The 22,586-nt window shown below is 54.1% G+C and overlaps 1 protein-coding gene across 1 annotated transcript in view; it reads right to left on the reverse strand.

Annotated features, from left to right (window-relative positions):
• LOC143998144 (SWI/SNF-related matrix-associated actin-dependent regulator of chromatin subfamily D member 3-like) overlaps nucleotides 1-22,586 on the reverse strand; it is a 97,277-nt gene that overhangs the window by 63,341 nt on the left and 11,350 nt on the right. Inside the window, exon 2 of the mRNA XM_077493884.1 lies at nucleotides 276-387. Within this exon, the coding sequence (XP_077350010.1) occupies nucleotides 276-387 (112 nt within the window). The remainder of the gene's footprint in view (nucleotides 1-275; nucleotides 388-22,586) is intronic.

The following is a 22,586-nucleotide window of genomic DNA, read 5'->3' on the forward strand; positions in this document are numbered from 1 at the left end:
AGAGAGAAAGTGGAAAGAAGAACCCACTCACTCAGTGACCAGGAGAGGAGCTCCCACCAGAAGAGAAACGTGGATATGAGATGCCTCCATCCTGAAGACTAGATCACCATATAACCATTATAGGTGACGTATGGCTCCAATGGATATATGATACAGACAGGAGAGTTCCTCTCTGTCACAGGTAAGTAGACCATGCACAAGACAAGTATGAGATGGTTAGTTGAGGGTTGCCCTCGGTGTAGGACCTCCACCTGGTCATATCTCCCCATACTCACCACTCCGTGTACCAGGAACTCAAACAGTTTGCTCTTTGTTGCTCTGCGAGCTGCTCCTGCGGCTTCATCCGCTGCCATAGTCATAAGTACTGAGCCACCCACCTGCCGAGTACTGCGGAATATTACTACCAGTAGAAGAATTCTCAGATAACACAATTCTATGTCTTCCTATGTATACTGTCTCCCTAAGAACACCTACAACTTCATCATCTGCAAATACAGGTACAACACTGAGGAGTAAAGTCTTCTGTATACTCGGGGCGGTGAGGTCTCCTGTAAGTAGTCAGTAATACGGAGGTCTCCTGTAAGTAGTCAGTAATACGGAGGTCTCCTGTGAGTAGTCAGGAATACGGAGGTCTCCTGTGAGTAGTCAGTAATACGGAGGTCTCCTGTGAGTACAGTCAGTAATACGGAGGTCTCCTGTAAGTAGTCAGTAAGACGGAGGTCTCCTGTGAGTAGTCAGTAAGACGGAGGTCTCCTGTGAGTAGTCAGTAAGACGGAGGTCTCCTGTGAGTAGTCAGTAAGACGGAGGTCTCCTGTGAGTAGTCAGTAAGACGGAGGTCTCCTGTGAGTACAGTCAGTAAGACGGGGGTCTCCTGTAAGTAGTCAGTAAGACGGAGGTCTCCTGTGAGTAGTCAGTAAGACGGAGGTCTCCTGTGAGTAGTCAGTAAGACGGAGGTCTCCTGTGAGTAGTCAGTAAGACGGAGGTCTCCTGTGAGTAGTCAGTAAGACGGAGGTCTCCTGTGAGTACAGTCAGTAATATGGAGGTCTAGTGTGAGTACAGTCAGACGGAGGTCTCCTGTGAGTACAGTCAGTAAGACGGAGGTCTCCTGTGAGTACAGTCAGTAAGACGGAGGTCTCCTGTGAGTACAGTCAGTAAGACGGAGGTCTCCTGTGAGTACAGTCAGTAAGACGGAGGTCTCCTGTGAGTACAGTCAGTAAGACGGAGGTCTCCTGTGAGTACAGTCAGTAAGACGGAGGTCTCCTGTGAGTACAGTCAGTAAGACGGAGGTCTCCTGTGAGTAGTCAGTAAGACGGAGGTCTCCTGTGAGTAGTCAGTAAGACGGAGGTCTCCAGTGAGTACAGTCAGTAATACGGAGGTCTCCAGTGAGTAGTCAGTAAGACGGAGGTCTCCTGTGAGTAGTCAGTAAGACGGAGGTCTCCTGTGAGTAGTCAGTAAGACGGAGGTCTCCTGTGAGTACAGTCAGTAAGACGGAGGTCTCCTGTGAGTACAGTCAGTAATACGGAGGTCTCCTGTGAGTAGTCGGTAAGACGGAGGTCTCCTGTGAGTAGTCAGTAAGACGGAGGTCTCCTGTGAGTACAGTCAGTAAGACGGAGGTCTCCTGTGAGTAGTCAGTAAGACGGAGGTCTCCAGTGAGTAGTCAGTAAGACGGAGGTCTCCAGTGAGTAGTCAGTAATACGGAGGTCTCCTGTGAGTAGTCAGTAAGACGGAGGTCTCCTGTGAGTAGTCAGTAAGACGGAGGTCTCCAGTGAGTAGTCAGTAATACGGAGGTCTCCAGTGAGTACAGTCAGTAATACGGAGGTCTCCAGTGAGTACAGTCAGTAATACGGAGGTCTCCTGTGAGTACAGTCAGTAATACGGAGGTCTCCTGTGAGTACAGTCAGTAATACGGAGGTCTCCTATGAATACAGTCAGTAAGACGGAGGTCTCCTATGAGTACAGTCAGTAAGACGGAGGTCTCCTGTGAGTACAGTCAGTAAGACGGAGGTCTCCTGTGAGTACAGTCAGTAAGACGGAGGTCTCCTGTGAGTACAGTCAGTAAGACGGAGGTCTCCTGTGAGTACAGTCAGTCAGACGGAGGTCTCCTGTGAGTACAGTCAGTAATATGGAGGTCTAGTGTGAGTACAGTCAGTAATACGGAGTCTCCTGTGAGTACAGTCAGTAAGACGGAGGTCTCCTGTGAGTACAGTCAGTAATATGGAGGTCTAGTGTGAGTACAGTCAGTAATACGGAGTCTCCTGTGAGTACAGTCAGTAAGACGGAGGTCTCCTGTGAGTACAGTCAGTAAGACGGAGGTCTCCTGTGAGTAGACAGTAAGACGGAGGTCTCCTGTGAGTACAGTCAGTAAGACGGAGGTCTCCTGTGAGTACAGTCAGTAAGACGGAGGTCTCCTGTGAGTACAGTCAGTAAGACGGAGGTCTCCTGTGAGTACAGTCAGACGGAGGTCTCCTGTGAGTACAGTCAGACGGAGGTCTCCTGTGAGTACAGTCAGACGGAGGTCTCCTGTGAGTACAGTCAGTAATATGGAGGTCTAGTGTGAGTACAGTCAGTAATACGGAGTCTCCTGTGAGTACAGTCAGTAAGACGGAGGTCTCCTGTGAGTAGACAGTAAGACGGAGGTCTCCTGTGAGTAGTGAGTAAGACGGAGGTCTCCTGTGAGTACAGTCAGTAAGACGGAGGTCTCCTGTGAGTACAGTCAGTCAGACGGAGGTCTCCTGTGAGTACAGTCAGTAAGACGGAGGTCTCCTGCGAGTACAGTCAGTAAGACGGAGGTCTCCTGTGAGTACAGTCAGTCAGACGGAGGTCTCCTGCGAGTACAGTCAGTAAGACGGAGGTCTCCTGTGAGTACAGTCAGTAAGACGGAGGTCTCCTGCGAGTACAGTCAGTAAGACGGAGGTCTCCTGTGAGTACAGTCAGTAAGACGGAGGTCTCCTGTGAGTACAGTCAGTCAGACGGAGGTCTCCTGTGAGTACAGTCAGTAAGACGGAGGTCTCCTGCGAGTACAGTCAGTAAGACGGAGGTCTCCTGTGAGTACAGTCAGTCAGACGGAGGTCTCCTGCGAGTACAGTCAGTAAGACGGAGGTCTCCTGTGAGTACAGTCAGTAAGACGGAGGTCTCCTGCGAGTACAGTCAGTCAGACGGAGGTCTCCTGTGAGTACAGTCAGTAAGACGGAGGTCTCCTGCGAGTACAGTCAGTAAGACGGAGGTCTCCTGTGAGTACAGTCAGTCAGACGGAGGTCTCCTGCGAGTACAGTCAGTAAGACGGAGGTCTCCTGTGAGTACAGTCAGTAAGACGGAGGTCTCCTGCGAGTACAGTCAGTAAGACGGAGGTCTCCTGTGAGTACAGTCAGACGGAGGTCTCCTGTGAGTGGGCAGTAATAGGGAGGTCTCTTGTGACTAGACAATAATACAGAGGTCTCCTATTGGTAGAGGTGGTAATTCTCCAGTTGGGACAGGAGCTCTCAGGTCTCCTCTCTCCCTCTCCCCAGCACTCTCAGGTCTCCTCTCTCCCTCTCCCCAGCACTCTCAGGTCTCCTCTCCCTCTCCCCAGCGCTCTCAGGTCTCCTCTCCCTCTCCTTAGCGCTCTCAGGTCTCCTCGCCCTCTCTCTAGCACTCTCAGGTCTCCTCTCCCTCTCCCTAGCGCTCTCAGGTCTCCTCGCCCTCTCTCTAGCACTCTCAGGTCTCCTCTCCCTCTCTCTAGCACTCTCAGGTCTCCTCTCCCTCTCCCTAGCACTCTCAGGTCTCCTCTCCCTCTCTCCAGCACTCTCAGGTCTCCTCTCCCTCTCTCCAGCGCTCTCAGGTCTCCTCTCCCTCTCCCCAGCGCTCTCAGGTCTCCTCTCTCCCTCTCCCCAGCGCTCTCAGGTCTCCTCTCTCCCTCTCCCCAGCACTCTCAGGTCTCCTGTCTCCCTCTCCCCAGCACTCCTCTCTACCTTGCTCCCTCTGTTGTCTGTCTCCTCCAGTCAGGGGTCTCTTTCTCCTGTATTTGTACCCCGGTCGGTCTTAGTTGTGCGGACTCTCTGGCTCTCTCGTCTCTGGGTGAGATGAGAAGGGGTCCCCCAGGGCTGTGCTGAGGGCCGCTCTCCTCCCTCCAGCTGCTGAATTCCTTCCACTGATAAGACAGGAATAGCAGCAGAGCCTCTGTGTGTCTCCCCAGCTGTCTCTGTCCGTCTGCTGAGCCTGGGAATGTCTGTCTGCTGTGCAGCTGTCCCCATCCATCCCGACCCCGTCCTCCATACTGTCCAACCTCTACCCCCGTCCTCCATACTGTCCCCATCCATCCCGACCCCGTCCTCCATACTGTGCCACCCCTACCCCCGTCCTCCATACTGTCCAACCTCTACCCCCGTCCTCCATACTGTCCAACCTCTACCCCCGTCCTCCATACTGTCAAACCTCTACCCCCGTCCTCCATACTGTCCAACCTCTACCCCCGTCCTCCATACTGTCCAACCTCTACCCCCGTCCTCCATACTGTCCCCATCCATCCCGACCCCGTCCTCCATACTGTCCAACCTCTACCCCCGTCCTCCATACTGTCCCCATCCATCCCGACCCCGTCCTCCATACTGTCCAACCTCTACCCCCGTCCTCCATACTGTCCCCATCCATCCCGACCCCGTCCTCCATACTGTCCAACCTCTACCCCCGTCCTCCATACTGTCCCCATCCATCCCGACCCCGTCCTCCATACTGTCCAACCTCTACCCCCGTCCTCCATACTGTCCCCATCCATCCCGACCCCATCCTCCATACTGTCCAACCTCTACCCCCGTCCTCCATACTGTCCCCATCCATCCCGACCCTGTCCTCCATACTGTGCCACCCCTACCCCCGTCCTCCATACTGTCCCCATCCATCCCGACCCCATCCTCCATACTGTCCCCATCCATCCCGACCCCATCCTCCATACTGTCCCCATCCATCCCGACCCCGTCCTCCATACTGTCCAACCTCTACCCCCGTCCTCCATACTGTCCAACCTCTACCCCCGTCCTCCATACTGTCCCACCCCAACCCCCGTCCTCCATACAGTCCTACCCCAACCCCCGTCCTCCATACTGTCCCCATCCATCCCGACCCCGTCCTCCATACTGTCCAACCTCTAACCCCGTCCTCCATACTGTCCTACCCCAACCCCCGTCCTCCATACTGTCCCCTTCCATCCCGACCCCGTCCTCCATACTGTCCAACCTCTACCCCCGTCCTCCATACTGTCCAACCTCTACCCCCGTCCTCCATACTGTCCCACCCCAACCCCCGTCCTCCATACAGTCCTACCCCAACCCCCGTCCTCGATACTGTCCCCTTCCATCCCGACCCCGTCCTCCATACTGTCCAACCTCTACCCCCGTCCTCCATACTGTCCCACCCCTACCCCCATCCTCCATACTGTCCAACCTCTACCCCCGTCCTCCATACTGTCCCCTTAAATCCCGACCCCGTCTTTCATACTGTCCAACCTCTACCCCCGTCCTCCATACTGTCCCACCCCTACCCACGTCCTCCATACTGTCCCCTTCCATCCCGACCCCGTCCTCCATACTTTCCAACCTCTACCCCCGTACTCCATACTGTCCCCTTCCATCCCGACCCCGTCCTTCATACTGTCCAACCTCTACCCCCGTCCCACAACCTGTCCCACCCCTACCCCCGTCCTCCATACTGTCTCCTTCCATCCCGACCCCGTCCCCCATGCTGTCCAACCTCTACCCCTGTCCTCCATACTGTCACACCCCTACCCCCATACTGTCACACCCCTACCCCCATCCTCCATACTGTCCCCTTCCATCCCGACCTCGTCCTCCATACTGTCCCACCCAACCCCGTCCTCCATACTGTCCCACCCCAACCCCCGTCCTCCATACTGTCCCCTTCCATCCCGACCCCGTCCTTCATACTGTCCCACCCAACCCCGTCCTCCATACTGTCCCACCCCAACCCCCGTCCTCCATACTGTCCCCTTCCATCCCGACCCCGTCCTTCATACTGTCCCACCCCAACCCCCGTCCTCCATACTGTCCCCTTCCATCCTGACCCCTGTCCTCCATACTGTCCAACCCCTAGCCCCGTTCGCCATACTGTCCCCTTCCATCCTGACCCCCGTCCTCCATACTGTCCTACCCCAACCCCCGTCCTCCATACTGTCCCCTTCCATCCCGACCCCGTCCTCCATACTGTCCTACCCCAACCCCTGTCCTCCATAGTGTCCCCCTCCATCCCGACCCCGTCCTCCATACTGTCCTACCCCAACCCCCGTCCTCCATAGTGTCCCCTTCCATCCCGACCCCATCCTCCATACTGTCCAACCTCTACCCCCGTCCTCCATACTGTCCCCATCCATCCCGACCCCGTTCTCCATACTGTCCAACCTCTACCCCCGTCCTCCATACTGTCCCCATCCATCCCGACCCCGTCCTCCATACTGTCCAACCTCTACCCCCGTTCTCCATACTGTCCCCTTCCATCCCGACCCCGTCCTTCATACTGTCCAACCTCTACCCCCGTTCTCCATACTGTCCCCTTCCATCCCGACCCCGTCCTTCATACTGTCTAACCTCTACCCCTGTCCTCCATACTGTCCCACCCCTACCCCCGTCCTCCATACTGTCTCCTTCCATCCCGACCCCGTCCTCCATGCTGTCCAACCTCTACCCCCGTCCTCCATACTGTCACACCCCTACCCCCATCCTCCATACTGTCACACCCCTACCCCCATCCTCCATACTGTCCCCTTCCATCCCGACCTCGTCCTCCATACTGTCCCACCCCAACCCCCGTCCTCCATACTGTCCCCTTCCATCCCGACCCCGTCCTCCATACTTTCCCACCCCAACCCCCGTCCTCCATACTGTCCCACCCCTACCCCAGTCCTGCATACTGTCCCCTTCCAAATCCGACCCCTTCCTCCATACTGTCCCACCCCTACCCCCTTCCTCCATACTGTCCCCTTCCATCCTGACCCCATCCTCCATACTGTCCCACCCCAACCCCCGTCCTCCATACTGTCCCCTTCCATCCTGACCCCTGTCCTCCATACTGTCCCACCCCTACCCCTGTCCTCCATACTGTCCCCATCCATCCCGACCCCTGTCCTCCATACTGTCCCCTTTCATCCAGACCCCGTCCTCCATACTTTCCCACCCCAACCCCCGTCCTCCATACTGTCCCACCCCAACCCCGTCCTCCATACTGTCCCCATCCATCCCGACCCCTGTCTTCCATACTGTCCCCATCCTCCATACTGTCCCACCCCTACCCCTGTCCTCCATACTGTCCCACCACCTACCCCCATACTGTCCCCTTCCAAATCCGACCCCGTCCTCCATAATGTCCCACCCCTACCCCCGTCCTCCATACTGTCCCCTTCCATCCTGACCCCCGTCCTCCATACTGTCCCATCCCAACCCCGTCCTCCATACTGTCCCACCCAACCCCGTCCTCCATACTGTCCCACCCCAACCCCCATCCTCCATACTGTCCCCTTCCATCCAGACCCCGTCCTTCATACTGTCCCACCCCAACCCCCGTCCTCCATACTGTCCCCTTCCATCCTGACCCCTGTCCTCCATACTGTCCAACCCCTAGCCCCGTTCGCCATACTGTCCCCTTCCATCCTGACCCCCGTCCTCCATACTGTCCTACCCCAACCCCCGTCCTCCATACTGTCCCCTTCCATCCCGACCCCGTCCTCCATACTGTCCTACCCCAACCCCCGTCCTCCATAGTGTCCCCCTCCATCCCGACCCCGTCCTCCATACTGTCCTACCCCAACCCCCGTCCTCCATAGTGTCCCCTTCCATCCCGACCCCGTCCTCCATACTGTCCAACCTCTACCCCCGTCCTCCATACTGTCCCCATCCATCCCGACCCCGTCCTCCATACTGTCCAACCTCTACCCCCGTCCTCCATACTGTCCCCATCCATCCCGACCCCGTCCTCCATATTGTCCAACCTCTACCCCCGTTCTCCATACTGTCCCCTTCCATCCCGACCCCGTCCTTCATACTGTCTAACCTCTACCCCCGTCCTCCATACTGTCCCACCCCTACCCCCATCCTCCATACTGTCTCCTTCCATCCCGACCCCGTCCTCCATGCTGTCCAACCTCTACCCCCGTCCTCCATACTGTCACACCCCTACCCCCATCCTCCATACTGTCACACCCCTACCCCCATCCTCCATACTGTCCCCTTCCATCCCAACCTCGTCCTCCATACTGTCCCACCCCAACCCCCGTCCTCCATACTGTCCCCTTCCATCCTGACCCCGTCCTCCATACTGTCCCACCCCGACCCCTGTCCTCCATACTGTCCCCTTTCATCCCGACCCCGTCCTCCATACTTTCCCACCCCAACCCCCGTCCTCCATACTGTCCCACCCCTACCCCAGTCCTCCATACTGTCCCCTTCCAAATCCGACCCCGTCCTCCATACTGTCCCCTTCCATCCTGACCCCATCCTCCATACTGTCCCACCCCAACCCCCGTCCTCCATACTGTCCCCTTCCATCCTGACCCCTGTCCTCCATACTGTCCCACCCCTACCCCTGTCCTCCATACTGTCCCCATCCATCCCGAACCCCTGTCCTCCATACTGTCCCCTTTCATCCAGACCCCGTCCTCCATACTTTCCCACCCCAACCCCCGTCCTCCATACTGTCCCACCCCAACCCCGTCCTCCATACTGTCCCCATCCATCCCGACCCCTGTCTTCCATACTGTCCCCATCCATCCCGACCCCGTCCTCCATACTGTCCCACCCCTACCCCTGTCCTCCATACTGTCCCACCACCTACCCCCATACTGTCCCCTTCCAAATCCGACCCCGTCCTCCATAATGTCCCACCCCTACCCCCGTCCTCCATACTGTCCCCTTCCATCCTGACCCCCGTCCTCCATACTGTCCCATCCCAACCCCGTCCTCCATACTGTCCCACCCCAACCCCCGTCCTCCATACTGTCCCACCCCTACCCCAGTCCTCCATACTGTCCCCTTCCAAATCCGACCCCGTCCTCCATACTATCCCACCCCTACCATCCTGACCCCCGTCCTCCATACTGTCCCACCCAAACCCCGTCCTCCATACTGTCCCCTTCCATCATGACCCCTGTCCTCCATACTGTCCCACCCCAACCCCGTCCTCCATACTGTCCCACCCCTAATCCTGTCCTCCATACTGTCCCCCTCCATCCCGACCCGTCTTCCATACTGTCCCCATCCATCCCGACCCAGTCCTCCATACTGTCCCACCCCTTCCCCCATCATCCATACTGTCCCACCCCTTCCCCCGTCATCCATACTGTCCCACCCCTACCCCCGTCCTCCATACTGTCCCACCCCTAGCCCCATACTGTCCCCTTCCAAATCCGGCCCCATCCTTCATACTGTCCCACCCCAACCCCGTCCTCCATACTGTCCCCTTCCATCCTGACCCCCGTCCTCCATACTGTCCCATCCCAACCCCGTCCTCCATACTGTCCCACCCCTACCCCTGTCCTCCATACTGTCCCCATCCATCCCGACACCTGTCCTCCATACTGTCTCCTTCCATCCCGACCCCATGCTCCATACTGTCCAACTCCTGCTCCGTCCTCCATGCTGTCCCACCACTACCCCCATACTCCATACTGTCCCCTTCCATCCTGACCCCTGTCCTCCATACTGTCCCACCCCTACCCCTGTCCTCAATACTGTCCCCATCCATCCCGACCCCTGTCCTCCATACTGTCCCCTTTCATCCCGACCCAGTCCTCCATACTGTAAAACCCCAACCCCTGTCCTCCATACTGTCCCCATCCATCCCAACCACTGTCCTCCATACTGTCCCCTTTCATCCCGACCCCGTCCTCCATACTTTCCCACCCCAACCCCCGTCCTCCATACTGCCCCCTTCCATCCTGACCCCTGTCCTCCATACTGTCCAACCCCTAGCTCCGTTCTCCATACTGTCCCCTTCCGCCCTGACCCCCGTCCTCCATACTGTCCCACCCCAACCCCGTCCTCCATACTGTCCCCTTCCGTCCTGACCCCCGTCCTTCATACTGTCCCACCCCTACCCCTTTCCTCCATACTGTCCCCATCCATCCCGACCCCTGTCCTCCATACTGTCCCCTTTCATTCCGACCCCGTCCTCCATACTGTACAACCCCAACCCCTGTCCTCCATACTGTCCCCACCCATCCCAACCCCTGTCCTCCATACTGTCCCCATCCATCCCGACCCCTGTCCTCCATACTGTCCCCTTTCATCCCGACCCAGTCCTCCATACTGTAAAACCCCAACCCCTGTCCTCCATACTGTCCCCTTTCATCCCGACCCCGTCCTCCATACTGCCCCCTTCCATCCTGACCCCCGTCCTCCATACTGTCCAACCCCTAGCTCCGTTCTCCATACTGTCCCCTTCCATCCTGACCCCCGTCCTCCATACTGTCCCACCCCAACCCCGTCCTCCATACTGTCCCCTTCCGTCCTGACCCCCGTCCTCCATACTGTCCCACCCCTACCCCTGTCCTCCATACTGTCCCCATCCATCCCGACCCCTGTCCTCCATACTGTCCCCTTTCATTCCGACCCCGTCCTCCATACTGTACAACCCCAACCCCTGTCCTCCATACTGTCCCCACCCATCCCAACCCCTGTCCTCCATACTGTCCCCTTTCATCCCGACCCCGTCCTCCATACTTTCCCACCCCAACCCCCGTCCTCCATACTGTCCCACCCCTACCCCCGTCCCCCATACTGTCCCCTTCCATCCCAACCCCTGTCCTCCATACTGGTCCCATCCATCCAGATCCCTGTCCTCTATACTGTCCCCTTCAATCTCAACCCTTGTCCTCCATACTGGTCCCTTTAATCTCAAACCCTGTCCTCCATACTGGTCCCATCCACCGCAACCCCTGTTCTCCATACTGGTCCCATCCATACCAACCCCTGTCCTCCTTACTGGTCCCTTCTATCCCTACCCCTGTCCTCCATACAGTCGCCTTCATCCCCAACCCGTCCTCCATACTATCCCTATCCATCCCAAACCCTGTCCTCCATACTTTCCCCTTCCAGCCCAACCCCTGTCCTCCATACTGTCCCCTTCCATCCCAACCCCTGTCCTCCATACTGTCCCCTTCCATCCCGACCCCTGTGCTCCATACTGTCCCACCCCAACCCCATCTTCCATACTGTCCCACCCCTACCCCGTCCTCCATACTGTCCCCTTCCATCCCAACCCCTGTCCTCCATACTGTCCCACCCCAACCCCCATCCTCCATACTGTCCCACCCCTACCCCCGTCCTCCATACTGTCATCTTCCATCCGGACCCCTGTCTTCCATACTGTACCTTTCCATCCCAACCCGTCCTCCATACTGGTCCCATCCATCCCAATCCTTGTCATCCATACTGTCCCTTTCAATCTCAACCCTTGTCCTCCATACTGTCCTATTCCATCCAAACCTCTGTCCTCCATACTGGTCCCATCCATCCCGACCACTGTCCTCCATACTGGTCCCTTCAATCCCTACCCCTGTCCTCCAGATTGTCCCCTTCAATGCGAACCCCTGTCCTCCATACTGTCCCCTCGTAAATCCAAACCCCTGTCCTCCATACTGTCCCCTTCCATCCCAACCCCTTTCCTCCATACTGTCCCCTTCCAGCCCAACCCCTGTCCTCCATACAGGTCCAATTCATCCTGACCTCTGTTCTCCATACTGTCCCCTTCCATCTCTAACCCTGTCCTCCATACTGTCCCCATCCATCCCTACCCCCGTCCTCCATATTGTCCCAACCCCTACCCCTGTCCTCCATACTGTCCCCATCCATCCTGACCCCTGTCATCCATACTGTCCCCTTCCATCCCTACCCCCGTCCTCCATATTGTCCCCATCCATCCCAACCCCTGTCCTCCATAGTGTCCCCTTCCATCCCAACCCCTGTCCTCCATACTGTCCCCTTCCATTCTTAGCCCTGTCCTCCATACTGTCCCCTTCCATCCTTAGCCCTGTCCTCCATACTGTCCGCTTCAATCCCTACCTCTGTCCTCCATACTGTCCCCATCCATCCCGACCCCTGTTCTCCATGCTGTCTCCATCCATCCCGACCCCTGTCCCCCATACTGTCCCCTTCCATCCTTAGCCCTGTCCTCCATACTGTCCCCTTCCATCCTTAGCCCTGTCCTCCATACTGTCCCCTTCAATCCCTACCTCTGTCCTCCATACTGTCCCCATCCATCCCGACCCCTGTTCTCCATGCTGTCTCCTTCCATCCCAACTCGTCCTTCATACTGGTCCCATCCATCCCAACCCCTGTCCCCTTCCATCCCAACCCCTGTCCTCCATACTGTCCCCTTCCATCTGACCCGTCCTCCATACTATCCTCTTCCATCCCGACCCCTGTCCTCCATACTGTACCCTTCCATCCCGACCCCTGTCCTCCATACTGTACCCTTCCATCCCAACCCCTGCCCTCCATACTGTCCCTTTCCATCCAACCCCTGTCCTCTTCCATCCTGACCCGTTCAATCCCAACCCCTGCCCTCCATACTGTCCCCTTTCATCCCAACCCGTCCTCCATACTGGTCCTATCCATCCCGATCCCTTTCCTCCATATTGTCCCCTTCCATCCCAACCCGTCCTCCATACTGCCCCTTTCCACCCCGCCCCACTGTCCTCCATACTGTGCCATCCCTACACCTGTACTCCATACTGTCCCATCCCTACCCATGTCCTCCATACTGTCCCCTTCCATCCCGACCCCTGTCCTCCATACTGTCAAATCCTAACCCCTGTCCTCCACACTGTCCTCATCCATCCCAACCCCTGTCCTCCATACTGTCCCCTTCAATCCCTACCTCTGTCCTCCATACTGTCCCCATCCATCCCGACCCCTGTTCTCCATGCTGTCCCCTTCCATCCCAACTCGTCCTTCATACTGGTCCCATCTATCCCGACCCGTCCTCCATACCGGTCCCTTCAATCCCTACCCCTGTCCTCCATACTGCCCCCTTCAATCCCAACCCCTGTTATCCATACTGTCCCCTTCAATCCCAACCCCTGTTCTCCATACTGTCCCCATCCATCCCAACCCCTGTCCTCCATACTGTCCCCATCCATCCCGACCCCTGTCCTCCATACTGTCCCCATCCATCCCAACCCCTGTCCTCCATACTGTCCCCATCCATCCCAACCCCTGTCCTCCATAATATCCCCTTCCAGCCCAACCCCTGTCCTCCATACAGGTCCAATTCATCCAGACCTCTGTTCTCCATACTGTCCCCTTCCATCTCAAACCTGTCCTCCATACTGTCCCCATCCATCCCTACCCCTGTCCTCCATATTGTCCCAACCCCTACCCCTCTCCTCCATACTGTCCCCATCCATCCCGACCCCTGTCATCCATACTGTCCCCTTCCATCCCTACCCCTGTCCTCCATATTGTCCCCATCCATCCCAATGCCTGTCCTCCATCCATCCATCCCTACCCCTGTCCTCCATACTGTCCCCTTCCATCCCTAGCCCTGTCCTCCATACTGTCCCCTTCCATCCCAACCCCTGTCCTCCATACTGTCCCCTTCCATCCTGACCCCTTCAATCCCAACCCCTGCCCTCCATACTGTCCCCTTCCATCCCAACCCCTGTCCTCCATACTGTCCCCTTCCATCCTGATCCGTTCAATCCCAACCCCTGCCCTCCATACTGTCCCCTTCCATCCAACCCCTGTCCTCTTCCATCCTGACCCGTTCAATCCCAACCCCTGCCATCCATACTGTCGCCTTTCATCCCAACCCGTCCTCCATACTGGTCCTATCCATCCCGATCCCTTTCCTCCATATTGTCCCCTTCCATCCCGACCCGTCCTCCATACTGCCCCTTTCCACCCCGACCCCCTGTCCTCCATACTGTGCCATCCCTACACCTGTACTCCATACTGTCCCATCCCTACCCATGTCCTCCATACTGTCCCCTTCCATCCCGACCCCTGTCCTCCATACTGTCAAATCCTAACCCCTGTCCTCCACACTGTCCTCATCCATCCCAACCCCTGTCCTCCATACTGTCCCCTTCAATCCCTACCTCTGTCCTCCATACTGTCCCCATCCATCCCGACGCCTGTTCTCCATGCTGTCCCCTTCCATCCCAACTCGTCCTTCATACTGGTCCCATCTATGCCGACCCGTCCTCCATACCGGTCCCTTCAATCCCTACCCCTGTCCTCCATACTGCCCCCTTCAATCCCAACCCCTGTTATCCATACTGTCCCCTTCAATCCCAACCCCTGTTCTCCATACTGTCCCCATCCATCCCAACCCCTGTCCTCCATACTGTCCCCATCCATCCCAACCCCTGTCCTCCATACTGTCCCCATCCATCCCAACCCCTGTCCTCCATACTGTCCCCATCCATCCCAACCCCTGTCCTCCATACTGTCCCCATCCATCCCAACCCCTGTCCTCCATAATATCCCCTTCCAGCTCAACCCCTGTCCTCCATACAGGTCCAATTCATCCAGACCTCTGTTCTCCATACTGTCCCCTTCCATCTCAAACCTGTCCTCCATACTGTCCCCATCCATCCCTACCCACTTCCTCCATATTGTCCCAACCCCTACCCCTGTCCTCCATACTGTCCCCATCCATCCCGACCCGTCATCCATACTGTCCCCTTCCATCCCTACCCCTGTCCACCATATTGTCCCCATCCATCCCAACGCCTGTCCTCCAACCATCCATCCCTACCCCTGTCCTCCATACTGTCCCCTTCCATCCCTAGCCCTGTCCTCCATACTGTCCCCTTCCATCCCAACCCCTGTCCTCCATACTGTCCCCTTCCATCCTTAGCCCTGTCCTTCATACTGTCCCCATGCATCCCTGTCCTCCATACTGTCCTGTCTGGTGACCATGTACCCATCTATGAGTGTGTACTTCACTGTTCTTCTGCTGCCCTCATGTCACCTATCACTCTCAGAGGTGTGTGGTGAGGTGAAAAAAAAACTCCTTCATCCTCCCCCTCAATCCCCTTTCCTCAACATCAGGCAGGACAAATGATAAACCTGGGCCAAGTCCCAGGAGGAAAACCTTTGACCCTCCTCTGGACTTCCTCCTAAATCAAGTTCCTACAACCTTCTCTGAGCACCGCCCATTCTAGAACATGTGACCAACATCAGCCGTCCCAGGAGGAGCCAACAGAACTGTGAGGAAGAGGAGAGGCAGAAAGGGATCAGTGATGAGACTCAGAAGCCGACCTTCCACCCCTCTCTTCTCACCAAGGCCTTCAATTTGCCCTGACACTCCCCATACATGATGACTATATTCCTCGGTGTTCTCCTCCCCCCTGACACTCCATCTCCATACATGATGACTATATTCCTCGTTGTTCTCCTACTCCCCCCTGACACTCCATCTCCATACATGATGACTATATTACTCGTTGTTCTCCTACTCCCTCCTGACACTCCATCTCCATACATGATGACTATATTCCTCGGTGTTCTCCTCCCCCCTGACACTCCATCTCCATACATGATGACTATATTCCTCAGTGTTCTCCTTCTCCCCCCCGACACTCCATCTCCATACATGATGACTATATTCCTCAGTGTTCTCCTCCTCCCCTCTGACACTCCATCTCCATACATGATGACTATATTCCTCGGTGTTCTCCTCCCCTCTGACACTCCATCTCCATACATGATGACTATATTCCTCGGTGTTCTCCTCCTCCCCCCCCGACACTCCATCTCCATACATGATGACTATATTCCTCAGTGTTCTCCTCCTCCCCATGACACGCCATCTCCATTCATGATGACTATATTCCTCAGTGTTCTCCTTCTCCCCCCTGACACTCCATCTCCATACATGATGGCTATATTCCTCTGTGTTCTCCTCCTCCCCCCCCCGACACTCCATCTCCATACATGATGGCTATATTCCTCGGTGTTCTCCTTCTCCCCTCTGACACTCCATCTCCATACATGATGACTATATTCCTCAGTGTTCTCCTTCTCCCCTCTGACACTCCATCACCATACATGATGACTATATTCCTCAGTGTTCTCCTCCTCCCCCCCGACACTCCATCTCCATACATGATGACTATATTCCTCGGTGTTCTCCTCCTCCCCTCTGACACTCCATCACCATACATGATGACTATATTCCTCAGTGTTCTCCTCCTCCCCCCCGACACTCCATCTCCATACATGATGACTATATTCCTCAGTGTTCTCCTCCTCCCCATGACACGCCATCTCCATACATGATGACTATATTCCTCTGTGTTCTCCTCCTCCCCTCTGACACTCCATCTCCATACATGATGACTATATTCCTCGGTGTTCTCCTTCTCCCCTCTGACACTCCATCTCCATACATGATGACTATATTCCTCAGTGTTCTCCTCCTCCCCATGACACGCCATCTCCATACATGATGACTATATTCCTCTGTGTTCTCCTCCTCCCCTCTGACACTCCATCTCCATACATGATGACTATATTCCTCAGTGTTCTCCTCCTCCCCATGACACGCCATCTCCATACATGATGACTATATTCCTCAGTGTTCTCCTCCTCCCCCCCGACACTCCATCTCCATACATGATGACTATATTCCTCGGTGTTCTCCTCCTCCCCTCTGACACGCCATCTCCATACATGATGACTATATTCCTCTGTGTTCTCCTCCTCCCCATGACACGCCATCTCCATACATGATGACTATATTCCTCTGTGTTCTCCTTCTCCCCCCTGACACTCCATCTCCATACATGATGACTATATTCCTCTGTGTTCTCCTCCTCCCCTCTGACACTCCATCTCCATACATGATGACTATATTCCTCGGTGTTCTCCTCCCCTCTGACACTCCATCTCCATACATGATGACTATATTCCTCGGTGTTCTCCTCCCCTCTGACACTCCATCTCCATACATGATGACTATATTCCTCGGTGTTCTCCTCCCCTCTGACACTCCATCTCCATACATGATGACTATATTCCTCGGTGTTCTCCTCCTCCCCCCCCCCGACACTCCATCTCCATACATGATGACTATATTCCTCAGTGTTCTCCTCCTCCCCATGACACGCCATCTCCATACATGATGACTATATTCCTCGGTGTTCTCCTCCCCTCTGACACTCCATCTCCATACATGATGACTATATTCCTCGGTGTTCTCCTCCTCCCCCCCCCGACACGCCATCTCCATTCATGATGACTATATTCCTCAGTGTTCTCCTTCTCCCCATGACACGCCATCTCCATACATGATGACTATATTCCTCTGTGTTCTCCTTCTCCCCTCTGACACTCCATCTCCATACATGACGACTATATTCCTCTGTGTTCTCCTTCTCCCCTCTGACACTCCATCTCCATACATGATGGCTATATTCCTCTGTGTTCTCCTTCTCCCCTCTGACACTCCATCTCCATACATGACGACTATATTCCTCGGTGTTCTCCTTCTCCCCTCTGACACTCCATCTCCATACATGATGACTATATTCCTCTGTGTTCTCCTCCTCCCCTCTGACACTCCATCTCCATACATGATGACTATATTCCTCAGTGTTCTCCTCCTCCCCATGACACGCCATCTCCATACATGATGACTATATTCCTCGGTGTTCTCCTTCTCCCCCCTGACACTCCATCTCCATACATGATGACTATATTCCTCAGTGTTCTCCTTCTCCCCTCTGACACGCCATCTCCATACATGATGACTATATTCCTCTGTGTTCTCCTTCTCCCCTCTGACACTCCATCTCCATACATGATGACTATATTCCTCTGTGTTCTCCTTCTCCCCTCTGACACTCCATCTCCATACATGATGACTATATTCCTCTGTGTTCTCCTTCTCCCCTCTGACACTCCATCTCCATACATGATGACTATATTCCTCAGTGTTCTCCTCCTCCCCATGACACGCCATCTCCATACATGATGACTATATTCCTCGGTGTTCTCCTTCTCCCCCCTGACACTCCATCTCCATACATGATGACTATATTCCTCAGTGTTCTCCTCCTCCCCCCTGACACTCCATCTCCATACATGATGACTATATTCCTCGGTGTTCTCCTTCTCCCCCCTGAAACTCCATCTCCATACATGATGACTATATTCCTCGGTGTTCTCCTTCTCCCCTCTGACACTCCATCTCCATACATGATGACTATATTCCTCAGTGTTCTCCTCCTCCCCATGACACGCCATCTCCATACATGATGACTATATTCCTCTGTGTTCTCCTCCTCCCCTCTGACACTCCATCACCATACATGATGACTATATTCCTCAGTGTTCTCCTCCTCCCCCCCGACACTCCATCTCCATACATGATGACTATATTCCTCAGTGTTCTCCTCCTCCCCCCCGACACTCCATCTCCATACATGATGACTATATTCCTCAGTGTTCTCCTCCTCCCCATGACACGCCATCTCCATACATGATGACTATATTCCTCTGTGTTCTCCTTCTCCCCTCTGACACTCCATCTCCATACATGATGACTATATTCCTCAGTGTTCTCCTTCTCCCCTCTGACACGCCATCTCCATACATGATGACTATATTCCTCAGTGTTCTCCTCCTCCCCATGACACGCCATCTCCATACATGATGACTATATTCCTCAGTGTTCTCCTTCTCCCCTCTCACACTCCATCTCCATACATGATGACTATATTCCTCAGTGTTCTCCCCTCTGACACGCCTTCTACATACATGATGACTATATATTCCTCAGTGTTCACCTTCTCCCCCCTGACACGCCATCTCCATACATGATGACTATATATTCCTCAGTGTTCACCTTCTCCCCCCTGACACGCCATCTCCATACATGATGACTATATTCCTCAGTGTTCTCCTCCCCTCTGACACGCCTTCTACATACATGATGACTATATATTCCTCAGTGTTCACCTTCTCCCCCCTGACACGCCATCTCCATACATGATGACTATATTTCTCAGTGTTCTCCTCCCCTCTGACACGCCTTCTACATACATGATGACTATATATTCCTCAGTGTTCACCTTCTCCCCCCTGACACTCCATCTCCATACATGATGACTATATTCCTCGGTGTTCTCCTCCTCCCCTCTGACACTCCATCTCCATACATGACGACTATATTCCTCAGTGTTCTCCTTCTCCCCTCTGACACTCCATCTCCATACATGACGACTATATTCCTCAGTGTTCTCCTTCTCCCCCCTGACACTCCATCTCCATACATGACGACTATATTCCTCGGTGTTCTCCTCCTCCCCTCTGACACTCCATCTCCATACATGACGACTATATTCCTCTGTGTTCTCCTTCTCCCCCCTGACACTCCATCTCCATACATGATGACTATATTCCTCTGTGTTCTCCTCCTCCCCCCTGACACGCCATCTCCATACATGATGACTATATTCCTCTGTGTTCTCCTCCTCCCCTCTGACACGCCATCTCCATACATGACGACTATATTCCTCTGTGTTCTCCTTCTCCCCTCTGACACTCCATCTCCATACATGATGACTATATTCCTCTGTGTTCTCCTCCTCCCCCCTGACACGCCATCTCCATACATGATGACTATATTCCTCGGTGTTCTCCTCCTCCCCATGACACGCCTTCTACATACATGACGACTATATTCCTCTGTGTTCTCCTCCTCCCCTCTGACACTCCATCTCCATACATGATGACTATATTCCTCTGTGTTCTCCTCCTCCCCTCTGACACGCCATCTCCATACATGATGACTATATTCCTCGGTGTTCTCCTCCTCCCCATGACACGCCTTCTACATACATGATGACTATATTCCTCTGTGTTCTCCTCCTCCCCTCTGACACTCCATCTCCATACATGATGACTATATTCCTCTGTGTTCTCCTTCTCCTCCCTGATACGCCATCTCCATACATGATGACTATATTCCTCTGTGTTCTCCTTCTCCTCCCTGACACGCCATCTCCATACATGATGACTATATTCCTCTGTGTTCTCCTCCTCCCCTCTGACACTCCATCTCCATACATGATGACTATATTCCTCGGTGTTCTCCTTCTCCCCCCCGACACTCCATCTCCATACATGATGACTATATTCCTCGGTGTTCTCCTCCCCCCTGACACTCCATCTCCATACATGACGACTATATTCCTCAGTGTTCTCCTTCTCCCCCCTGACACTCCATCTCCATACATGACGACTATATTCCTCGGTGTTCTCCTTCTCCCCCCCGACACTCCATCTCCATACATGATGACTATATTCCTCAGTGTTCTCCTCCTCCCCCCTGACACTCCATCTCCATACATGATGACTATATTCCTCAGTGTTCTCCTTCTCCCCCCTGACACTCCATCTCCATACATGATGACTATATTCCTCAGTGTTCTCCTCCTCCCCCCTGACACTCCATCTCCATACATGATGACTATATTCCTCAGTGTTCTCCTTCTCCTCCCTGACACGCCATCTCCATACATGATGACTATATTCCTCTGTGTTCTCCTCCTCCCCTCTGACACGCCATCTCCATACATGACTATATTCCTCGGTGTTCTCCTCCCCCCCGACACTCCATCTCCATACATGACGACTATATTCCTCTGTGTTCTCCTTCTCCCCCCCGACACTCCATCTCCATACATGATGACTATATTCCTCGGTGTTCTCCTTCTCCCCTCTGACACGCCTTCTACATACATGATGACTATATTACATGAGTGTGTATTTCCGATGTTTTCATCTTGGCCCCCCGATTCATCCTCATACAGTCAGGTCCATAAATATTGGGACATAGTCACAATTCTAACCTTTTTGGCTCTATACACCACAATGGATTTGAAATGAAGGGAAGAAGAGGCCACCTGAAGACTTTCATATGTAATGTGAGGGAATTTATATCGGGTGACCGGTGTAGGAATGACAGCACTTTCTATAGGTGCCTCCTACTTTTTAGGGACCAAAAGTAATGGGACAGATTAACAATTAACTTTCACGTTTTAATACTTGGTTGCAGATCCTTTGCGGTCAATCACAGGCTGAAGTCTGGACGGCATAGACCTCACCAGACCATGGGCTCCATCCCTGGTGATGCTCTGCCAGGCGTCTACTGCCCACCGTCTTCAGTTCCTGCTTCTTCTTGGGGCATTTTCCCTTCAGGAGGTGAATTGCACGCTCGATCGGATTCAGGTCAGGGGATGGACATTGCAGAACATTCCACTTCTTTCCCTTGAAAACCTCTTTGGTTGCTTCGCAGTATTCTTCGGGTCATTGTCCATCTGCACGGGGAAGTCCAATGACTTCTGAAGTATTTTGCTGAATACGAGCCGATAATATTTCCCAGAATTCATCCTGCTGCTTCTGTCAGCCGTCACATCATCAATAAATCCAAGAGAAGCAGTTCCATTGGCAGCCATACATGCCCACGCCATGCCTCTACCACCACCATGCTTCACTGATGAGGCGATATGCGTTGGATCATGAGCAGCTCCTTTCCTTCTCCATACTCCTCTCTCCTCATCACTCTGGTACACGTTGGTCTTGGTCTCCTCTGTCCAAAGGACGTTGTTCCAGAACTGTGAAGGCTTTTTTTAGATGTTGTTTGGCAAACTCTAATCTGCCCTTCCTGTGTTTGAGGCTCACCGATGGTTTACATCTTGTGGTGACCCCTCTGTATTCACTCTGGTGAAGTCTTCTCCTGATTGGTGACTTTGACACACATACACACCTACCTCCCGGAGAGGGTTCTTGACATGGCCAACTGTTGTGAAGGGTCTTCACCAGGGAAAGAATTCTTCGGTCATCCACCACAGTTGTTTTCCGAGGTCTTCCAGTGTTGCTGATCTCCCCGGCGTGTTCTTTCTTTATAAGGATGTTCCGGTTGATTTGGCCACACCGAATGTTTTTGCTATCTCTCTCCCATGGGTTGGTGTCTCCGGCCTAATGATGGCTTCACTGATAGTGACGGCTCTTTGGATCTCCTATTGAGAAGTGACAGCAACAGATTCCAAATGCAGACAGCACACTGGAGATGAACCCCGAACCTTTTATCTGCTCCTTGTAAATGGGATAATGAGGGAATAACACGCACCTGGCCATGGAGCAGCTGAGCAGCCAATTGTCCCATTACTTTTGGTCCCTTAAAAAGTGGGAGGTACATATACAAAGTGCTGTCACCCGATTGGATGTAATTCCCTCACATTAAAGCTGAAGGTCTGCAGGTGAAGCCCATCTTGTTCTTTCATTTCAGATCCATTGTGGTGTATGGAGCCAAGGAGATGAGAACTCTGTCCATGTCCCAATATTTATGGACCTGTCCCAATGATTAGATGGAGCCCCTGATGGAGGTCCATGCTCTCTTCCATCTACAGAGAGAAGGAGATGAGAACTGTGTCCGTGTCCCAATATTTATGAACCTGACCCAATGATTAGATGGAGCCCCTGATGAAGTCCAGGCTCTCTTCCATCTACAGAGAGAAGGAGATGAGAACTGTGTCCGTGTCCCAATATTTATGGACCTGTCCCAATGATTAGATGGAGCCCCTGATGGAGGTC

The sequence above is a fragment of the Lithobates pipiens genome, unplaced genomic scaffold (genome assembly GCF_037356315.1).
Source record: "Lithobates pipiens isolate NorthernLeopardFrog02 unplaced genomic scaffold, aLitPip1_a1.2 Scaffold_19, whole genome shotgun sequence".
Lineage (NCBI taxonomy): Eukaryota > Metazoa > Chordata > Amphibia > Anura > Ranidae > Lithobates > Lithobates pipiens.